The 22,510-nt window shown below is 38.0% G+C and overlaps 3 protein-coding genes across 3 annotated transcripts in view; 1 reads left to right on the forward strand and 2 right to left on the reverse strand.

Annotated features, from left to right (window-relative positions):
- Positions 1-1,013: 1,013 nt before the first annotated feature.
- Positions 1,014-4,381, reverse strand: LOC110452770 (ornithine decarboxylase-like). Its single transcript, XM_021501447.1, has 6 exons — positions 4,298-4,381; positions 3,866-4,008; positions 3,364-3,502; positions 2,907-3,054; positions 2,149-2,261; positions 1,014-1,172 (listed from the first exon to the last, which is right to left on the reverse strand). Exons 1-6 carry the CDS (start codon positions 4,379-4,381, stop codon positions 1,014-1,016), a joined length of 786 nt encoding a protein of 261 aa, XP_021357122.1.
- A 6,081-nt stretch (positions 4,382-10,462) lies between these two features.
- Positions 10,463-12,227, reverse strand: LOC110452771 (the record flags this gene model as incomplete). Its single annotated transcript, XM_021501448.1, has 1 exon — positions 10,463-12,227. A coding segment is annotated over one exon (1,518 nt), but the record flags the coding sequence as incomplete, so codon positions are not given.
- An 8,600-nt stretch (positions 12,228-20,827) lies between these two features.
- The window catches only part of LOC110452772 (cubilin-like), a 168,506-nt gene continuing 166,823 nt past the window's right edge, over positions 20,828-22,510 (forward strand). The window contains exon 1 of the mRNA XM_021501449.1: positions 20,828-20,934. Coding sequence (XP_021357124.1) covers positions 20,828-20,934 — 107 coding nt within the window. The remainder of the gene's footprint in view (positions 20,935-22,510) is intronic.

Consider the following 22,510-nt stretch of genomic DNA (forward strand, 5'->3'; position numbering starts at 1 on the left):
ACTGGAACAAGCGGAGTAAAGTATCTTGCTCAAAGATACAACACCCTCCTTGTATTTGACAATGGGTTTTTTTCTGGTGTAACATTAGTATTTTCATATTTAACACATCAAGTAGTGTATAACAAAAGTATTTTCCTAATTTTATCAACAAATTGTGTAAACTTTGCTGTTACCTTAATAATATAAACCTTCCAAAAAGTACGACCAATACATTTACAACAGTGCACGTATTGGAAGTAGAAACATAATTGATGCTGTTGCCAGTAGATCTTTCCGATCTGATATTTTTATCATCAATTTGAATATATCACGTTGATGGTATTATTCAAAGATAATAGTAACGTAACATATGGGACTGAATTTCAACTGCAACGTTAACGTTTTTTTCTTTGCAATAAGATAACAAAATAACAAGATCACATAAATCCATTGCCAACGTAAATACCATCACTTACCTGTCTACACAAAGGCTGTTGATGATCTGGTATCAACAGATACTGCTTATCTTCAAAGATCCATTAACTAAAGAGAACCTATTGAACATTCAAGATAAAAATATAAACTTTATGTAATTTACAACAATTTGAAACTAGTTATTTCAGCTTTTGCCAAATTTTTTTTCGGCCCGGCTGTTAGCACAGGGGGTCATAATGTAGGAGGAAACCGGAGTACCCGAAGAAAACCCACGTGGTCGGGAAGGTTCTCTCCGGGTACGCCAGTTTACTCCCACAGTAAGAACCCTAACAAACCAACGCGTGCTAACATCTGGGCCAACAATAGTGACTAATAAAAGTTGAAATACGTTGTTTCATAATTGTTGTTAAAAAAAATTGAAATCAAAATCTGATGAACTAAAAACAGTGGATTTATTAATTGATTATTTTCATAAAAATGAAAAAAATACAATATTCATTAACTAATGTTTTATCGATATCATAAAAAGTTGTTGCCAAGAAACAAATTTATTACGTACCACTGTCGCTTGAACGGAAGTAATAAATCGTGGCATGCTGTTAAAGTTGGTACTGCAGCTGAACGAGTAGGATCCTGCGTAACTGATCTGTACCCACTCTCCGACCTCCATCAGTGGTAGTGGCATGTCTGTTGCTAAGCAAATCAGTGCCACAAATTGTTGGACCCCATACCGTGCTGTGGTGTTTCTCTTTACTCGCCTGAAGACAACATAAACGAAGTTTTGTCCTAGATTTATCGAGTTCCTATTAATGTTTTGTCATCACATCGTTTTCATCTTCTTTGCCAACTTAACACAATTTATACGGTTTCTAACTGAACATTACTTTAGAATCTGCTCTTCTGAGATTTAAATCACGTTCAAATCTTGTTTTGGTCTGATGTAACAAGATTTTATTATATGTAACAAATTATGAACAATTTTTTAAGGAAACATGCATGTGCAAAAGGTATCAAAATATAAGTTGAAGAATGTTTATTTCCATAATTTAGAAGAAAATGCTATCCCTTTTTTCTGTGCAATATTCTTTGATTTCTGAAAACGTTTTTTGTAGATATTGTATGATTTTGTTCTTCAAAATGATTAATTCCACCATAAAACACTCTCTACGTAAAATTAATCTCAGAAAAATAAAATAAAATAAAATCACACCGAGGTAAAATCAGCAGTAGAAAATAAGGGGAGCCGAAATGTTGAAGACATCTTGAACAAGACATCGTGCCATATTGCAAAACTAAGTGGTTCAAAGGGTTATAGATATGCAGCATCACACTGCATATTGCTCCCACAACAATGATGCTACATTAAAGTCAATAAGATGCTATCGCATCGTTCTGTTGCCAGACCACCATTTTAATAGTAAGTCATAGAAGGTTTATCAAAATATTTTTTTATGATTTTTACTTCGAATTCGCACTCAGTTCTCAAATCTTGATTTTCTATAAAGAACATAAAAACTTAAACAGATTTCATCAGGAATTGTTTCTTATATTTGTTTTTGATTTAATATTTCGAAAACTTCTCTACTTAAATATTTATCGAAACTTAGTATCTGGAATACAAACTGAAAAATGCTAAAAAGACGGAATCTTAAGACTTAATAATCATTTGATATGTATCCATTAACATCACTGCGAAGGTATAATAAACTATGTCGTTTATGTAAGAAGATGTACCTTGTTAAGAACTGGTGACATTACAAACACCTCCGTGACTTCTTTTACCCACGCAAAGGTACCATACGCTTCATCATTAATGATGTACATAACATGTACAATACTGGATTTATCTGGAAAAGCAAGCAAATAAAGCCATGCATAATTGATAAAGTTCAATTTCCTGTAAACACTCTTAGAAGCAGATAATTTATTTGTATTTTTTTCTATTGAATTCTGCTTCCTGTAAAACACGTAGAAAAGGGTCAGGTAAAGGAACAATAAATCAATAAACAAATTATTAAATGTATCTCACAAACTTTAACATAATATTCAGGTGCGTTTGGTGTCAAGTAACTTATGAATCAATTTGACATGACTAACGGACCTACGAGAACATTTGATAGTGATAGACTGACCTGATTAACACCAAACTTTTTTTTAATGCCGTACAAAACTAACACAGTCTAGAAACATTTAAAGCGAACAACGGAAATTAACAAAGGAAAGGAAAATGTAATAAAAAGTTAAAAAATTAAAACAAAAACATACTAAAACAGAACAAAGCAAAAAAAAACAGACAAAAAGATGATTGGTTATGTTATATAAAGAGACATTCGACAGAAAGTGCAAGTGCAAAAAATAAGGGAGAAAAAAAATATAATTAGTGTTGATGTTCATTTATTGTAATCGCAGCAAAGAGGTCAAAGTTCATGCAACCAAAAACATATGTACTCATCAACAACAAAAAAATAAGACATTAACAACTTTGCACAAACCATTATCATAGATAAGCTTCCGGCCTATGATATTGGCTGCAGTACTGACAGCAGTTTCTACAAGGTAACGTCCTGGCTCAGCAATTATTTTTACTCCGCCTGCTTCAGGGAAATAATCATCAAGGCACTGATTTATAACCTCTGCATTCTGTATACAGAATATCAAACAATTAATAACATAGATATCATGTGACCGATATAAAATGTAAAACATCCATAAATCGAGCTGAAAGCTTTGTTTTTGTTTCTTTAACATTTTAGCATTTTTGCGCTAAGCTTGATTCATTCTAATTTCGTTTTGATGTAATAATAATAATATAAAGTTTTGTACAGATGAATATGCTATTGTGAACGCAATTTACTATTGACGTCAAAAAAAGAAAAGTATTTGTTACCTAATTGATCGAATAAATACCAGTTTCCAGGTTAATATTTCTACTGTTACTATATCACATACTTCTTCTATAGTCGGTCGTTCAACATATCTCCCTCGGAATCCACCTCCAATGTCCAGGACGTTCATGTCAAAGCCGATATGTAGTCCTATGTCAAATATCTTCCGAGCTTCTTTGATTGCCGACGCAAATGCGTTGGAAGTAAGAAGTTACTTCCAACATGAAAACTAAAAAAATGAATTAATATTTAACATCCAGAAATTACTCTCTAGAATTATTAAATAAGGATTGATAAAAAGTAAGCCGTATTTAAATTCTGAACTTATTTGTATTTTAATTTATACTATATTATTTGTTTGTATGTAACTCACCATACACCAATAACGGTCGAGCCTTTGTTCTTTGCCGATATAAACAAACACATCGCTTCTTCAAAGTCACAACCAAACTTTTTTCCCAGGTCGTACATTACTTCATACATATTTTTCGGTCGGAATCGCATGAGTATTCTGTAACACAAAGAATACTGCTTCAACACAGACGGATATTAATGCTGATCCATACAACATTTTGACTTTGATCAACTTCTCCTCAGTGTCAAAGGTCATCAGGTCTACATTGTGCTCCTTGGCGTAAGTCAGATGTGAGTTTTGTTTGCACGGATTGGCGTAGATGATACGAGACGGATCAACTCCTAGTTCTAACACCTGTTGAAAATCAGCCCACCAAGCGTAACGATAAAAACCTTGTTTTAACACATTTATTGTACAATGTTGAATATGTGAATACGATCTTTCAGAAAATCTCAAGTGCTGATGTTGAAATGCAAATGGAAGCATTCTTTTTCTCAGATTTTCTGATTTCTATTGTCCCATTACCGAAAAAACACGCAATGGTCGTTTATACTTAACAAATACATATATACAATGGCCTCTTTCTCCGGCATGTCATAAATCAAATCGGACTTTGTAGGATATGACTTGAAAATGTACGCACCTTGCTCGCACAGTCAAAACTAGGGCAACACCCCTGGGTTCGCCACTGAGTGTCGCCATGTTTCCCGTTGTTGACCACTGTCATTATATCTAAAACATTTTTTTTACTAAAATGTAAATGTCTATAATAAGTCTCATTTTTGACAAAATTGATGGACTGCTTGTCAAGGGTGATATTGAATAAGGTTAATTTTTTTGGGTAAATGCTAGGGTTATGTCATCCTGAAATGGAGTGTCTGTTTAGGTTCAATCAGTCCATACATAGAAAATGAGCGACTATAGTTTTAAAGGCATAACAAACAAAAATGGTTGGAAAATTAAAACCGAAACACTGATTTCGAAATATTATTATGATAGAAAGAACCAACTGTAGTCTGCCAAAGCGAAAGTGCTTTATAGAGCTGCCTTCATCATAATGGCCAAAGTCTGATCATTTTAATATCTTTTAACGCAATAACATAATATCCATCAATATTGGCATCAAACCACACACCATATACATGCTACAGCATATCACATGGAGACAAACGAGCATTGGAATACAAGTTTGGATTAGTTAGAGACATGTTACCTGGTGTGGCGTTAGTCATTTCCGGACACGAACTATTACTGCAACAACAATATTTCTATTCGGTGCTGGATTTGGGCGATGTTATGGAATTAATCTGATGAAAGATCCAAATCTTCAAGTGCTTTTGTGAAAATAAGCCAAATGAACCAGTTGTCTTATAAAATCATCTTTTACAAAACTGTTTGTAAACAAAACATCGACTTTCTCATCACATTTTTTTAAGATTCAGGCTTTTGGTTGGTAAAGAGGGGCAAATTTCATAAATAAAATACATGTAGTTACTTGTTTTCACAGACACATTCTCCTGATGCAAGTTTTACAAGCATTTATGAGTATTTGGTAAACTTCGGATGAAATAAAATATCGCAACTAGGATTATACTACGCGATCGCATTAACTAATTAACCACATTTCCAAGAGCATTTACTTTATCTTTAACGATCGTTTTGTGCTGTGTATTCGGTTATTTTTTTATCAACCAATACTTTGTGAATGGAATTTTACGAAAGATAATCTATACCCTTATAACAGCCAATATAGATAATCTATACTGTATATAACTGTTAATACAGGTAATATATACTCTACAATAAATATAAATAATCTACACTGTACATTACAGTAAATAGATACTTGCATTACATTTGATATATATACAATATCCTGTACATTATAGTAAATATAGAGACATAACAATCAATTTAGATCATCTATACTGTATATAATGGCTATTATGTTTTTTGAAGAATGCGTCCTGAGTTGACCTTAAAATCATAGCTGAGGTTGAAAAAAAATATCATGTAGCTCTTTGTTTTTGTTTTAATTTCATCCCCATGCTTTCCATGCACAAACTGCTTGATGTATGACAGAATCCCTATTTTGACATACTGTATCATTGAAGTTGGTATTCTACCTTTCAGTGTAGGGTTAAATGGATATGAATTCAATATGAGTTCATTTCAAATAATAGAAATGTAACTCAACAAACAAATCAAGTATCTAAATTGTCCTGGATACCTTTGCCACTATTGTTTATCTATTAATATATGTGTAAGCATAAATGTGTGTGTTGCGAGTTTCCTAAAACGAGTTATTTGAGACAAACTTTTGAAAAGGAATGACTTCTATATTTTAAAAAAAATGAAAATATTAACCGTTTCTTAAAAATGTCCAAAACTGCACTAGATTGAAGACTTTTGATATTCATATAAGGATTGAACGGACCTTTTTTATTTGATTGCTTGTTTGAACGCGAATCGGTCAAAGACAAATTCGGGCTTCGTGGTAAATATCAACATAACCGATTTACGTACATACCAGCATAAACATTGAAAAAATACCGTTCATTCCGTATATTTACATTATAACGTTTTAGTTTGTATTGACCTATATATAGATATTCCCTTTTATTTTCGATATTGAAGTGTATGTGTCGTCAGTGGAAAAGATATTCCTGGAACAGCCTAACGTCAACAAAATGTTTTCTTCTAACGGTTGTCTCATGTTATTGGAAGCGGAAGGAAAAGCTTCAGAATGACACTGATCAAAATGCGTTCATAGCTCTAAGAATGCAATTACTTCTGGTAATGCTTATAGAAGACATTGCAGAGGAAATGTAAATATAATATTAAATGTTTGCGCTTCTGCAAAGGATGTCACTATTGACATTTCAGCTAACAACTGTTACAGTTATATGTATAATATTTTTATAAATAGAGTCAACGCTAAATACCAATTAAGATAATACGTCTACACGCGTTTTAAAATTACTCTTTGTTAAGAAGTTGGGTTTCTGAAGCTTTGTAAGATTCATTACACTTACAATATCATAGCATTTGTATGTGTTTTGTGTTGTCTCTTTGTCTGTGCCTGTCAGTCAGTCTGTCTGTTCCTGTCTATCTGTTTCGTCTCCTCCAGTCGGACACTGCCTCTCCGTTTCTATCTCTCATTACTTCTGTCGACCTAGATTTGTTTTCAAAAGCTAGAATGCAATAGGTGAGTCAACAACAACAACAATATGTACATTAAATCACCACACATATTTAAGAGATATGGCATGAAATGTATAGGTATGTCACCGGTATATTATGATCTAATTAATTGTATAGTTATAAGTAGTTTGTGCTGTGTGTTGTTATGCAATGTGTACACGTGTATAATACAAAATTAACACGTGTGTTTTACGATGTAAACGCACGTGTGTAATGCAATGTGAATACCTTTATGATGTAAAGTTACTAGCGAAAAGTCAATCACGTGTATTAGACAATCCAATTTTATCAGTCAAGGATGTGCTGTATTGACAGATCGTAAACATGTACGTCTTATAAAAGTCACTTACTGATAAGGTACCCTCTGTTAGGTATTGCTGTATAATGTTAAACACGGCTTCCGTAGGTTTACGTTAACGTCCTCTCACTGATTGTATATCTGCGACGTTAGAAATCACAAACCCTCAATGTAGAATTAAAATCGATCTTAGCATTTGTGACGTTTCCCCTTTGACCGTACCAGTCATACTGGAGATTCCGGCGAGTATATATACCTACCTCAACTGAGGTGTATCAATACTCTAGTATAGATACAAATATATACAGATACGTTAATGTAGCTCTGCAACATTGTCTATGTCCGAGCAATCACTGCTTGTGATCATGGACGTCTTTTACTAATAAATATATACAGGGGATATATACAAAGCAGTATCTGTGTAACAGTAAATGCAAAATAACTACGTATAGAACAATAAAAACACCTAATATTAATCTAACTGAGCGCTCCCACTACTGATTGCTCAGAACGTGCATATACACACGCGGCCGATCGCTCGCTGATCTCTCACTGTCCGCGACACTGGTCTCGACAACCAACCTGTACTCTGGCGATAGCTCAAAAAGCTCAGTACGGCAGATGTCTCGCTACAAAGATAGCTCGACAACCCTACCTGTACTCTGGCGATAGCTCTAAAAGCTCAGTACGGCATATGTCTCGCTACAAAGATAACTCGACCACCCTACCTGTACTCTTACGATAGCTCGAAAAGCTCAGTACGGCAGGTAACTCGCTACCATGATAGCTCGCCCACCCTACCTGTACTCTGACGATAGCACGGAAAGCTCAGTACGGCAGCTGTCTCGCTACAAAGATAGCTCGACCACCCTACATGTACTCTGACGATAGCTCTAAAAGCTCAGTACGGCATATGTCTCGCTACAAAGATAACTCGACCACCCTACCTGTACTCTGGCGATAGCTCAAAAAGCGCAGTACGGCAGATGTCTCGCTACAAAGATAACTCGACCACCCTACCTGTACTCTGACGACAGCTCGGAAAGCTCAGTACAGCAGATGTCACGCTACCATGATAGCTCGACCACCCTACATGTACTCTGACGATAGCTCGAAGAGCTCAGTACGGCAGATGTCCCGCTACAAAGATAGCTCGACCACCCTACATGTACTCTGACGATAGCTCGGAAAGCTTAGTACGGCAGATGTCTCGCTACCATGATGGCTCGACCACCCTACCTGTACTCTGACGATAGCTCGAAGAGCTCAGTACGGCAGATGTTTCGCTACAATGATAGCTCGACAGCACTACATATACGAGTAATGTACAATCTATAGAACTCCTCTTGGTTGCTAACCTTAAGTTACCCTGACCACTCGGTGGTCCCTATAACTCCATAAAGCAATCTAACGAGCTCTCACAGTACCCGTGGTTTATCAATGTAGCGGACCCGAAGCAACACGATACCTCGCTCTTGTAAGTTATGATACTTTCGATTGAGCGATCGTAATGGGTAACAGTCTTATTTAGACATACCCCATCCTTGAAAGCTCGCTCTCTAGTATACTTACAACCATCCTCGATATCCAGGGGTTACGCTCACTTTCGCTCTCTACACCCCTGGAATATGTCATAGCAAAATTGAAGGCGCGAATAAAGCTGTTTGATTGGCCTCAGGTTAAAAAAAATTGACCAATCGCTAGGCTGATACCTGTCCTTTGAAGATTACAAAGGAAAGACACCCGACTTCAAATCCTGTCAATGTTTACCCTCGATCATCTGTATCTACTAAAGTGTAATTGACTATGTTCTTTATTCTAATATATTCTGATTTACAAATGAATAAACACAACGTTATATGGATGTTTATAGTTTTATTATTTCATAGATACAGGAATAATTAAAAGTAACTTTCCTTTTGTTTTCCGTCCAAACACATGATAGTGCATGTGTTTGTATAAACACAAGTGATTACATTGTGTCACGCTATGTAAAGTAGATCAAGATAACATCACACACGTACCACAGTGTAACACATACATTTAAATACACTGTAGGTTTTTGAAAATAGTGATATATAGATATTCTGATATTCCATTTAAAATTTATATATGTTAAAATTAGGGAAACAATATTGTATTTTTTATTTCTTTTAAAAAACCTGGATTAATGAATTGTAAAAACGTTTTCAGTTTTTTTTATTTTGAGAATTTTGCCTGAATATAAGAAAATAAAACTTGTGTAAATGACAGATTATTGGTCCAAACGTTATTGTGATCATTATCTGAGAAACTGAAGTATATATATGTGTATCCTTCGTTTTATATTTTATCACACTTTCATATTGCTATACAAAATGTACATATATATATATATCCAATCATTCTAAAATGTAAGAAAACTATCATTTATAACTGAAAATTTCTTTATACAACGACAACCGTCCAAATAATTATAGGCAAAATAAACCAAAAATTAAGTTTATGAGAGATAACATTATTGTATAGAGGATAGATCAAAACAAAGTCAATTGAATCCATCTGTTGTCACAACAGGTGATTAAAAGACTGCCCCAAACACGGGCATATTTTGTTTGTCCGGGAAAGCATTTTTTTAGCACATATATTCAGTACAAACTAAACTTTTCTTTTGGAAACAAATTTTCCGGGTAGATGCGGTTCCACTTTGTTTCAGTCCACTATTTCCATTACATGCAACATACAGTTTGCTATCAACCGTTAACGTTACTGGTTATCTAGCTTCACACCTTAATATTTACATTCTGTATGCTTAGACCCATTGACAAAAATTACATTCATAAATGCATAACACAGGTGTTCATAGAATCTCAGCACGTGGGAACTGATAGTAACCTGATCACACTGCGTAGTAATACACTACAAAAACTACTCACTCGGAACGACCGACCTAGATGCTTAATTCTTACATCTTAAAATATTATTGAACTGTGCTTTGTGAAATATCCACGTATTCACGTGTCCTGTGCTACAAATAAACATTGAATATGGAACTACATTTTGTTGTGTTATTGTTGTTGACGGTTGCTAAGATCTCTCACGATAGTGTCACATTTCCCCGCGAAAAAACACTGTTCTCGCCACTGCGTTGCACCCGTGTATAAGCAGGAACAAACCCTGTTTATTTGTTTTATTCGTTGTTATATCGATCCACTGAAAGGATTCGTCAATGTAAATATAAGGAATGATATTTATTTTTTCAACATTTATGAGGTCATAACAACAATGGGTTTTTGGACATATTTTACATGAATCGCTAACGCGATTCATTCAATATGTCCATAAACCCATTGTTGTTATGACCTCATAAATGTTGAAAAAATAAAAATCATTCCTTAAATAACGTCAACGTCAAATTTACACCACATATCAATGACTGATCCATTCAATTCTATATATCTATATATGTAGTACAGGTAGAACATTAAGGGATTATCTCTAAACACATTTTTACCAGGCGATATGTTCTATCATTACCACAGATTTCTGTATGTCACAATATACTTGTCTAACTCTACAGTCGCATCACGTGTACGGTACCGTCCTCACACCCGATCCACACGTTCCCACACGTGTCTACAGCCACCGCTGTAGGGCTTATCACTCCATGTTTCTGGTCCAGGAGACACGTGGCCTGTGTACTATCTCTCGGTAGGACATGCACCTGGTTGTTAGTGTAGTCTGGTACAAACAGTCTGTCGTACTTGTCACATGACATCTTACAGAGGTCCCTACTACCAACCTGTTGACCGTTGTTGAGTTCACCAGTCCATTTATATTTGGTTTTACCAGAACTGTCAGTTACGATTGATACATTACTTAAGTCCGACACTGCAATGTATCCTGACGACAAACATGTAATACACCGCCCATTCATTCCACACGCCATTTTCCTCACAATCGTACCTGACTGATTCAGTACCACTATGTCTGGTGAAGCTGTACTAACAAACACCTCGCCTCTCTCGTTGATACTGATATCACGTGCTTTATGTGGTCTGATGTCAGCAAATGTTGTCACTTCTTTGTTGTGTAGTGATAGTTTATATACAAATGTTCTAGGTTCATTACTGGTCATAAGTATGTCTGTTGTCCCGACCATGGTGATCATGTACGGACAGAAGTCCAGTTTTACTGTCTCTATGACCACACCCTCCCTGTTGACCAGTACCAGACCCTGGTGGTGGTATATTGATAACCACGCGTGGCTGTCGTCGACGGTACATATACACATTATTTGATTTTGATTTTGTTGAGTAACAGTAAACTTAGAGAGACGTTGAACGTGTTTACTGTCGATGTCTGTCTTCTCGTACTGGTTCCCGTGATGTAATTCACCTAACATTTTCGTCAACAGGACGCGGTCGATACTTCCGGTAACAAAGCTTGGTAGTTTCGGTAGAACATCCTTCACATTAACATCATACAATGGTAGAGTCGTCCTCAATGACCTTTCCATTTCAAATGTACTCGTTGTATCCGTCATTTCCGCTTTTTCAAGCAGACTTGTCAACTCTCTGACATTTTTCTCCAACTCTTGACAATCTTTTTGATGCACTACTGCTTCTTCCTTTTCCAGGGACGATAACTCGGCCAGGACTGCATCCGCGATAGAATCTATTTCTGACTTCATCATTGCCCGTTGTGTGTTAACGTCTTTTCTCATTGTATCAATGTTACATTTGAATGTTTTGTGACCATGCTTCGACGTCACGTTCTTGAAGTGTGCAATTCTAGTAGATATTGCTGTCATATGTTCTTGTAAATGTTGCTTTTTGATTTGAAATTCGTCTTCAAAATGTTTCCAGTTGTGTTGTTTGTGTGTCTGGGAAAAACACATCAAACACATCAGTATGTCACAATCACAACAGTACACGTCACACAGTTTACCGGGGTGTAGTTTACATACCTCCGGTACAGGCTTGTCGCCCTGGCGGTTAGCCTCTCCTATCAATACCACCTCGTCGTGTTTGGTTTTCTTTCCGCGCGAATGGGCTTCCTTACACCGGTCACATAAATTATCCTGCAGTCGTTACAATACCATCGTACCCCGTCTTCACTGTCACACAAAGCACACGTGTAGGTAACGGGTTCCTGGGCACGTCGTACGGATCTGTTACTTGCCATATTGTCGGCTGTTTTTGTGTATATGTGAAAAACTTGATTCGCAAACAGAGAAACGCCACCTAACTATAAACTTCCTTGTTACAGTATGTCACGTGACCAGAAGTCAGCTGATAAGTGTGAAGAAATAGGTCAACACTTCATGATATATATTACGACAGATGGTCTGTAACCGATCTATTAAAAGATCAAAAGCAACCTCCCTCTTTAATACAAATTCTTAATGAAAATAATCGTGTTTGTCTGTATATAGTTGTGAGTTCACAGGTAATAGCCTCGTCTGTCTATAATCATAGGTGTACTTTGTCCCGAAATACAGACGAAACTTAGTACCAGTTATCTCCCTTTGAATGATCAACTACTTCTCTTCTCAACCTAAATCTTTCCACCATTGATCAATAAGCAATACTCTTATAAAGCAAAATGTGAAACTTAATTAAAAATGTGATCTAACTTTATTCTTTTATTATGGAATTTATTGCATTTTTAGTGAGCTTATGCCATAGTGCAGCGTCCGTCGTCCGTCCGTCGTCCTGCGTCCGTCGTCCGGCGTCAATATTTTACTTTAAACAACTTCTTCTTAATAACCAAAAGGCCTAGGGTGATAATATTTGGCCAGAAGCAAACTAGGATGAAGGGCTACCAAGTTTGTTCAAATAAATGACCTTCACATATTTTCAAGGTCACAGGGGTCAAATATGTTAAAAAAATTAAACAACTTCTTCTCAATAACCAAAAGGCCTATGATGATGCTATTTGGCTTGTAGCATGCTGTGATGACAAGCTACCAAGTTTGTTCAAATGAATGACCTTCGTCTATTTTCAAGGTCACAGGGGTCAAGTTTACCAAGTTTGTTCAAATGAATGACCTTGACTTATATTCAAGGTCACAGGGGTCAAATATGTTAAAAACCTTTAAACAACTTCTTCTGAATAACTAAGAGGCCTAGGGTTAAGGTATTTCGCCATTAGCATGCTGGGATAAAGGGCTTCCTATTTTGTTCAAAAGAATGACCTTGACTTATATTCAAGGTCACAGGGGTCAAATATGTTAAAAACCTTTAAACAACTTATTTTGAATAACAAAGAGGCATAGGGTTACGATATTTGGCCAGTAGCATGCTGTTATTAAGGGCTACCAAGTTTGTTCAAATGAATGACCTTCGTCCATTTTCAAGGTCACAGGGGTCAATTGTCTTAACAAATCTTTAAACAACTTCTTCTGCATAACTAAGAAGCCTAGGATAATGATATTTGGCCAGTAACATGCCAGGATGATGGGCTACCAAGTTTGTTCAAATGAATGACCTTTACTTATTTTCAAGGTCACAGGGGTCAAATATGTTTAAACCCTTTAAACAACTGCTTTTGAATAACTAAGAGGCATAGGGTTACGAAACTTGGCCAGTAGCATGCTGTGATTAAGGGCTACCATGTTTGTTCAAATGAATGACCTTTGTCGATTTTCAAGGTCACAGGGGTCAATTGTCTTAACAAATCTTTAAACATTTTCTTCTGAATAACTAAGAAGCCTAGGATAATGATATTTGGCCAGTAATATGCCAGGATGNTTCAAGGTCACAGGGGCCGATGATATTTGGTCATTAACAGGCTGGGATGAAGGGCTACCAATTTTGTCAAAATGAATGACCTTCGCCCATATTCAAGGGCACAGTGGTCAATATATGTTTAAATCTTTAAATGACTTGTTCTGTATAACCAATAGGTCCAGGGTTATGATATTTTGCCAAAAGCATGCTGGGTTCGAAGACTTTAAACTCTGTTTAACCTAATGTCCTTGTTCGACATTCAAGGTCACAGGCGTCATATGTTTAAATCTTTTAATAGGCTCTTATGAATCAAACACTGATATTCTTCCTGTAGCTGCATTTTAGTCCACTTTTAAGATTACAAGTGTGAGATTAATACCAGGTGAGCGATTCAGGCCCATTGGGCCTCTTGTTTTATGTAAATATATATCTCATAACTGTAACGATAATTATTTATTGTCACAGAATTGTTATCATTACTTGTTATACCTTTTTACAAAACAAAATTGATTTGAATTTAATACTTCCAGTAAAAAAATCATCTGGATTTAATATTGGATACTGAAATTCGTTCGCTAATACGCTAACCATAAAATACAGCTGGTGTTCTTTAACTGTCTTCACGTTGTGCTAGGGAAGCAACGATATTAGCGCCACTTAGTTCCGTCGTCTCGCGATACAGAAACTAAAATACGAATAAATAAACGACGAAACCAATATCACGTGGTGTTTTCTACCTTATCTTCTCTTTCTTCGTTGGGCTGTGTCACCCCAGTCATCTGTCTCCATGACATCCTAGGTATTGCTAATTCGATCCGGGAAAAATCTAATAATATTCGAAGCGAATCATAATGAGGTCACGTGATGTATTTTAAGCATAATGATGCAAGAGCTTCAGTACACAAGGACAAACTCAAAACGAAAGTCATCAACAGTAACCGAGGAGACACCAAAATAACCGGAACCGAGGAGACGCTAATACAACAGGAACCGAGGAGACATCAAAACAACCGGAACCGAGGGGACACCAAAACAACAGGAACCGAGGAGATACCAAAACAACAGGAACCGAGGAGATACCAAAACAACAGGAACCGAGGAGACACCAAAACAACCGGAACCGAGGAGACATCAAAACAACCGGAACCGAGGGGATACCAAAACAACAGGAACCGAGGAGATACCAAAACAACAGGAACCGAGGAGATACCAAAACAACAGGAACCGAGGAGACACCAAAACAACCGGAACCGAGGAGACATCAAAACAACCGGAACCGAGGGGACACCAAAACAACAGGAACCGAGGAGATACCAAAACAACAGGAATCGAGGAGATACCAAAACATCAGGAACCGAGGAGACACCAAAACAACCGGAACCGAGGAGACATCAAAACAACAGGAACCGAGGAGACATCAAAACAACCGGAACCGAGGGGACACCAAAACAACAGGAACCGAGGAGATACCAAAACAACAGGAACCGAGGAGATACCAAAACAACAGGAACCGAGGAGACACCAAAACAACCGGAACCGAGGAGACACCAAAACAACCGGAACCGAGGAGACACCAAAACAACCGGAACCGAGGAGACACCAAAACAACCGGAACCGAGGAGACACCAAAACAACCGGAACCGAGGAGACACCAAAACAACCGGAACCGAGGAGACACCAAAACAACCGGAACCGAGGAGACACCAAAACAACCGGAACCGAGGAGACACCAAAACAACCGGAACCGAGGAGACATCAAAACAACCGGAACCGAGGAGACATCAAAACAACAGGAACCGAGGAGACACCAAAACAACAGGAACCGAGGAGACATCAAAACAACCGGAACCGAGGAGACACCAAAACAACAGGAACCGAGGAGACACCAAAACAACAGGAACCGAGGAGACATCAAAACAACCGGAACCGAGGAGACACCAAAACAACAGGAACCGAGGAGACATCAAAACAACCGGAACCGAGGAGACATCAAAACAACAGGAACCGAGGAGACACCAAAACAACAGGAACCGAGGAGACATCAAAACAACCGGAACCGAGGAGACACCAAAACAACAGGAACCGAGGAGACATCAAAACAACCGGAACCGAGGAGACACCAAAACAACAGGAACCGAGGAGACATCAAAACAACCGGAACCGAGGAGACACCAAAACAACAGGAACCGAGGAGACATCAAAACAACCGGAACCGAGGAGACACCAAAACAACAGGAACCGAGGAGACATCAAAACAACCGGAACCGAGGAGACACCAAAACAACAGGAACCGAGGAGACATCAAAACAACCGGAACCGAGGAGACACCAAAACAACAGGAACCGAGGAGACATCAAAACAACCGGAACCGAGGAGACACCAAAACAACAGGAACCGAGGAGACATCAAAACAACCGGAACCGAGGAGACACCAAAACAACAGGAACCGAGGAGACATCAAAACAACCGGAACCGAGGAGACACCAAAACAACAGGAACCGAGGAGACACCAAAACAACAGGAACCGAGGAGACATCAAAACAACCGGAACCGAGGAGACATCAAAACAACAGGAACTGAGGTGACACCAAAACAACAGGAACCGAGGTGACACCAAAACAACAGGAACCGAGGAGATATCAAAACAACAGGAACCGAGGAGACGCCAAAACAACCGGAACCGAGGAGACACCAAAACAACAGGAACCGAGGAGACATCAAAACAACCGGAACCGAGGAGACACCAAAACAACAGGAACCGAGGAGACATCAAAACAACCGGAACCGAGGAGACACCAAAACAACAGGAACCGAGGAGACATCAAAACAACCGGAACCGAGGAGACACCAAAACAACAGGAACCGAGGAGACATCAAAACAACCGGAACCGAGGAGACACCAAAACAACAGGAACCGAGGAGACATCAAAACAACCGGAACCGAGGAGACACCAAAACAACAGGAACCGAGGAGACATCAAAACAACCGGAACCGAGGAGACACCAAAACAACAGGAACCGAGGAGACATCAAAACAACCGGAACCGAGGAGACACCAAAACAACAGGAACCGAGGAGACATCAAAACAACCGGAACCGAGGAGACACCAAAACAACAGGAACCGAGGAGACATCAAAACAACCGGAACCGAGGAGACATCAAAACAACAGGAACCGAGGAGACACCAAAACAACAGGAACCGAGGAGACACCAAAACAACCGGAACCGAGGAGACATCAAAACAACCGGAACCGAGGAGACACCAAAACAACAGGAACCGAGGAGACATCAAAACAACCGGAACCGAGGAGACACCAAAACAACAGGAACCGAGGAGACATCAAAACAACCGGAACCGAGGAGACACCAAAACAACAGGAACCGAGGAGACATCAAAACAACCGGAACCGAGGAGACACCAAAACAACAGGAACCGAGGAGACATCAAAACAACCGGAACCGAGGAGACACCAAAACAACAGGAACCGAGGAGACATCAAAACAACCGGAACCGAGGAGACACCAAAACAACAGGAACCGAGGAGACATCAAAACAACCGGAACCGAGGAGACATCAAAACAACAGGAACCGAGGAGACACCAAAACAACAGGAACCGAGGAGACACCAAAACAACCGGAACCGAGGAGACATCAAAACAACCGGAACCGAGGAGACACCAAAACAACAGGAACCGAGGAGACATCAAAACAACCGGAACCGAGGAGACATCAAAACAACCGGAACCGAGGAGACGCCAATACAACAGGAACCGAGGAGACACCAAAACAACAGGAACCGAAGAGACATCAAAACAACCGGAACCGAGGAGACGCCAATACAACAGGAACCGAGGAGATACCAAAAACAACAGGAACCGAGGAGATATCAAAACAACAGGAACCGAGGAGACATCAAAACAACCGGAACCGAGGAGACACCAAAACAACAGGAACCGAGGAGACATCAAAACAACCGGAACCGAGGAGACATCAAAACAACCGGAACCGAGGAGACATCAAAACAACAGGAACCGAGGACACAACAAAATGGGCCATTGTCACGTGACAACGACAGACAAGCTGAAACACATACTTGTCCTGAATAAGATTCAGTACACACGGACAAAACTATTACTCAAAGTCGATAAAAAGTCACTAACAGTAACTGATGAGACACCAAAACAACAGTTCAACAGGAGACAATTAAACAACATGAACAAGAGACACCAAAACAACAGTTCAACGGGAGACAATTAAACAACATGAACAAGAGACACCAAAACAACAGCAACAGAGGAGAAAATTAAACATCAGGGAAGACAAGTATATTTTGACGTAGACCGTTACATATAAGCCTGAATGTGAGCGAAATCTGGCAATATCTAAATTTTGACCGATCAGAAGGCTAAATATCTCATTTTTTTGGCCAATCAAAGTCAGTTAACGGTGGCCATCTTGCTTTACAGTTTGTCTACAGTCATATTATACAACTACTGACCATATCGTGGGAAACTCTGACAGTATTTCAAATTCCACCAATCAGATACACACGTATGCATAAAATTAACTTTTTTTTATCTCACAATAACTTTGAAACAAGTAATTACAACTTATATTAATCACTTTTGTTGGCCCGGATGTTAGCGCGCTTGGGGTCTTAATGTGGAAAGAAACTTGAGTACCCGCGAGAAAACCCACGTGGTCGGGCAGGTGAACCCAAACCTTTTAACGTCCGATCGGGGAATCGAATTCCGGTCGCCTTGGTGAAAGGCGAGTGTGATCACCACTACGCTATCCGACCACCCCACACTAAGCATATCAATGTTCAGTTACAGCGCTCTGTGTTGTATCTTTGACATAACAGTTATCGACCTTCATAACATTAAACACATATATACAGTAGTATTAATGTAGGAAGTTTACTAAGGTGTATAGGTTGAGATAATGAATTATCTAAAAGCAGAAGAAATATTAACAGAAAATATTGACATAGCGAAACTGCTCCATAGTATCAAATTATGCGTCAGATAGACCTCGCGATGTCATAATACATATGCACCTAGTATATATACCAAATTTTAGTAAAATTAGGCAAATAGGAATTTCGACCAATCGGATACCAGTGAACGGTAGTCGTGGTATTCAAAGACTTAAGTAAAATCTCATAAAAGATAACAGTGCTATGATATACTTCAATTCAAAATTTGATTGAAACCTGAAATCGGACACTATTTGGTTTTGACCAATACCAGACGTTAGTCTATGGTGGCCATCATTTTGCAATAACTAGAAGGAAATCGCACTATAGTTTGCAGTGTTTATACTTTATACCTGCATACCAAATTCGAGATAAATCGTTCAGTATCTTACTTCTATCAAACAGAGGCCAGTTTACGACAGGCATATTGTCTACTCTGAAGAGGAGGTCGCGATTGCGTTTGTTATATCAATAAATAACTACATGTAGATTTCGAGTGAAATTGGACAATATTTAGAATTTGACCAATGAGAGTGCAAAACGTGACAGCTCTCTGCACCCCTGGAATATATCGTAGCAAAATTGAAGACACAAAGACAGCTATTGGATTGGTCTCAGGTAAGAAAACCTGACCAATCGCTAGGCTGATGCCTGTCCTTTGAAGATGACAAAGGAGCGACACCCGACTTCAAAGTCAGTTAATTTTTCCGTTACGCGACCGCGAGATTCTTTTGATGTACATCGAAGGATCGAACTAGTCTTCTTGTATCATCCACAAGGTGGCGCACACTGTGCCTTCAATGTTATTATGACATATTTCAGGGGTGCAGAGAGCGAGTGTGAGCGTTACCCCTGAACTATCGATGACGTTATATATTTTCTACGGAAGAAGCAATGATTCCCCCACTTAGATTTATTATAACATATAATTAAGATATTATTGTAGATTCAACATGAATGACAAATACTATAAAAGTTAATTTCCTCAGTTTGTACATACTTCATGCACTTGTATTATAACTCACTAACGTGTAGCCTCTTGTTTGGGCTATATAACGCGTGCGATGTTATCTGGGAATATTATAATCTCAACAATTGTGATAGAGTAATTATAGAGTGAATTATATCAATTATGATACGACCAGGGCCCTGTAACGGTACCGTCGCGATAACCCACAGATCCTCGTTAACATAAACACCTATACCACATAACGGGCACCCTGTCACACTCCTTGGGAGCTTATAATGTGTTAGTGATACAGATATCTTAATCGTTCTTAAATGCTGTTTGGATAGCTATTGAAGACCAGAAAATGTTTTAGGAAAGTACTTACATAACTATTACTTATTTGAGATGCGTTGAATGATGTTATTTTTTTCGTTCCATTTTTTACACACGTATTAGTTTATGTTAACTTTGGACTTATCAATGATCTCTGCCCCACTGCACTGTGTTTTTTACTTGTATGGAGAAGGGAGTCAGATCGATTTAATTAAGCACTAATCGGAAAGTAGCTTGTTTCCATAAACATCTTAGGTGATCAAGGCGGGGGAAATGAGCAGAGATTTGGCTAGAATTGGGAAACATTACAAAATAAAACAAAAATTTATATTCTAGATTTACACCATCACAACTGTTTTGCTCTAACGTCTCCAGGGATTTTTGATGATTTATCTGATAATTTTAGTCAATTAAGAAAGGAAAAAACGTTACCACAACAAAATATAACTATATAATTACACTAGTAATGATACAATACATATCTTTCCAATCTATATGTAACACAGAATAAAAACCTTTATTTAACTCTCTATCTTGAAACACAGACTAAATAACAAATAACTATGCTTATATGATACAGAAACTTCGAGCGCAATACGATTCCTAAGTATGGGGTCCTGGCTTGTGGTTACGTAATAAGACGACGGCCTATAAGAAGACGGAGGAGGACGAAGTCATCACTAATGTCATGTAAGGATGGCGGACCACGCGTTCCGGACGGTATGGATAGTTTTACTTCTATTAACTTGTGCGAGTTATACGTTACAGAACACGAGACAGAAACGACAGATATCGCCACAGCAGTAAGTCATTTTTAATGGGTTTTTTTATTTATTTATTTATTTATTTATTTGAAGCAGAAAACATTCCCAAATTAAAGGGGATTGTTTTAATTGTAGCAGATTTTTCTCCGAAATTTACAGCTAGATTATTTTTCAGCTTAAACAAGATGGTTTTCCTCAAACAGGATTTTCTTCAGTTCGAATTGGGTTTTCCCCATCGAAGCATATGCTGCTGCTCAAACTTCGTCAAAGTCCGTCAGTAAATCACTTTACAACAAAATTCTTGTTAAAAATCAAATTTACCGTGAAGATTTTGTGAACTTATGGCCAACAAGAGCAGAAGGATATTCGATATTCTTTACTTGTCGATGATTACTAGTTACACGCCAAACACTTTGGATATCAAGTTTGATATGTGAACAGATGAAAAGAATATGAATCCCACGCCTTAAATAATAACATGTTTTCCATTCGATACTGAAAATACCACAACGTATTTTGTCAGAAATTCTCGACGATGGCGCTTAAACGACGTCGCCCGCTTCTTTTAATTATTACGTCATAATCACATCACGAGAATGTGCAAATTTTGCTATTTTCACAGTAAATAGTGCTAATTGGTTAGATGTCTGTGAAAACAATATATATAACATTTATGTTTTTATTAGATAAGGTGTTTTCTCTCAAAATCACAGGATACATGTTGTAATAAAAAAAACTGTATATATTTTATAGGAGGATAAGGTCTCGTTTTACCTATAACTATCATTACTTTTAAACAGTTTTTTTAATATAAAAACATCTGTTATAAGAATACGTATGGAATATACGTTTATCCGATTTTGCGGCTATTCTTGGCATAACTAGATTACAGGAAGTGACATATACGCTTGTAAGCTTTTCTGACGTAGGCGAAAAATTAACAAAAATCGAAAAGGGGGCGTGGGCGTCAATTTTCCCTTCACCAGGCTGTTTTTCCGCTAGCGAACTATGTGGGGTCTGCTGACCGTTATTTGGTGGGGTTTACTATATGTTAAATTACACTAAGATAGGGTTTCACATGTGTACTGAAAATACACGTTCTTTTAGTTTAATCCTATGAAATAAAAAAAAATTAGTTAGCTAGTCAGATAGTTAGAAAGTACCGTACTGATTTGACAATACTAAAAGTGACATCTTCAATGCAGTTAAGACACTATAAGTGTCTTTCGTGCCCAGGGGTGTAGGATAGGGAAATTCCACCTTACAAATGGGTTTTAAAATTGGGTAAATTCCAAGGCTTTGTATGAAAGAGGATTTTTCTCTCGTCGCAAATGTTTCCGATTTCATGACGTCACGTCATTGTTGTCCCAGAGTGACGTCGAGCACGTGAAATGGGGTATAAGATTTAAAAGTTACGCACTCATGCCAATACTGTATTGAACAAGTTTACTGATTTGCATATGGCCTCTCTCGGCCTGAGTTTATTGTGACGTCATATCTTATTGTTTCTGTGACGTCACCGTATTGTTCCTTTTCACGGCATGTCATCCCTATCCGAGAGTGCGACAGAGAAACCATGTCCATGGGGGTGACAGAAGACCCCCACCCCCACCCC

This window comes from Mizuhopecten yessoensis, unplaced genomic scaffold (assembly GCF_002113885.1).
Source record: "Mizuhopecten yessoensis strain PY_sf001 unplaced genomic scaffold, ASM211388v2 scaffold6863, whole genome shotgun sequence".
NCBI classification, from domain to species: domain Eukaryota; kingdom Metazoa; phylum Mollusca; class Bivalvia; order Pectinida; family Pectinidae; genus Mizuhopecten; species Mizuhopecten yessoensis.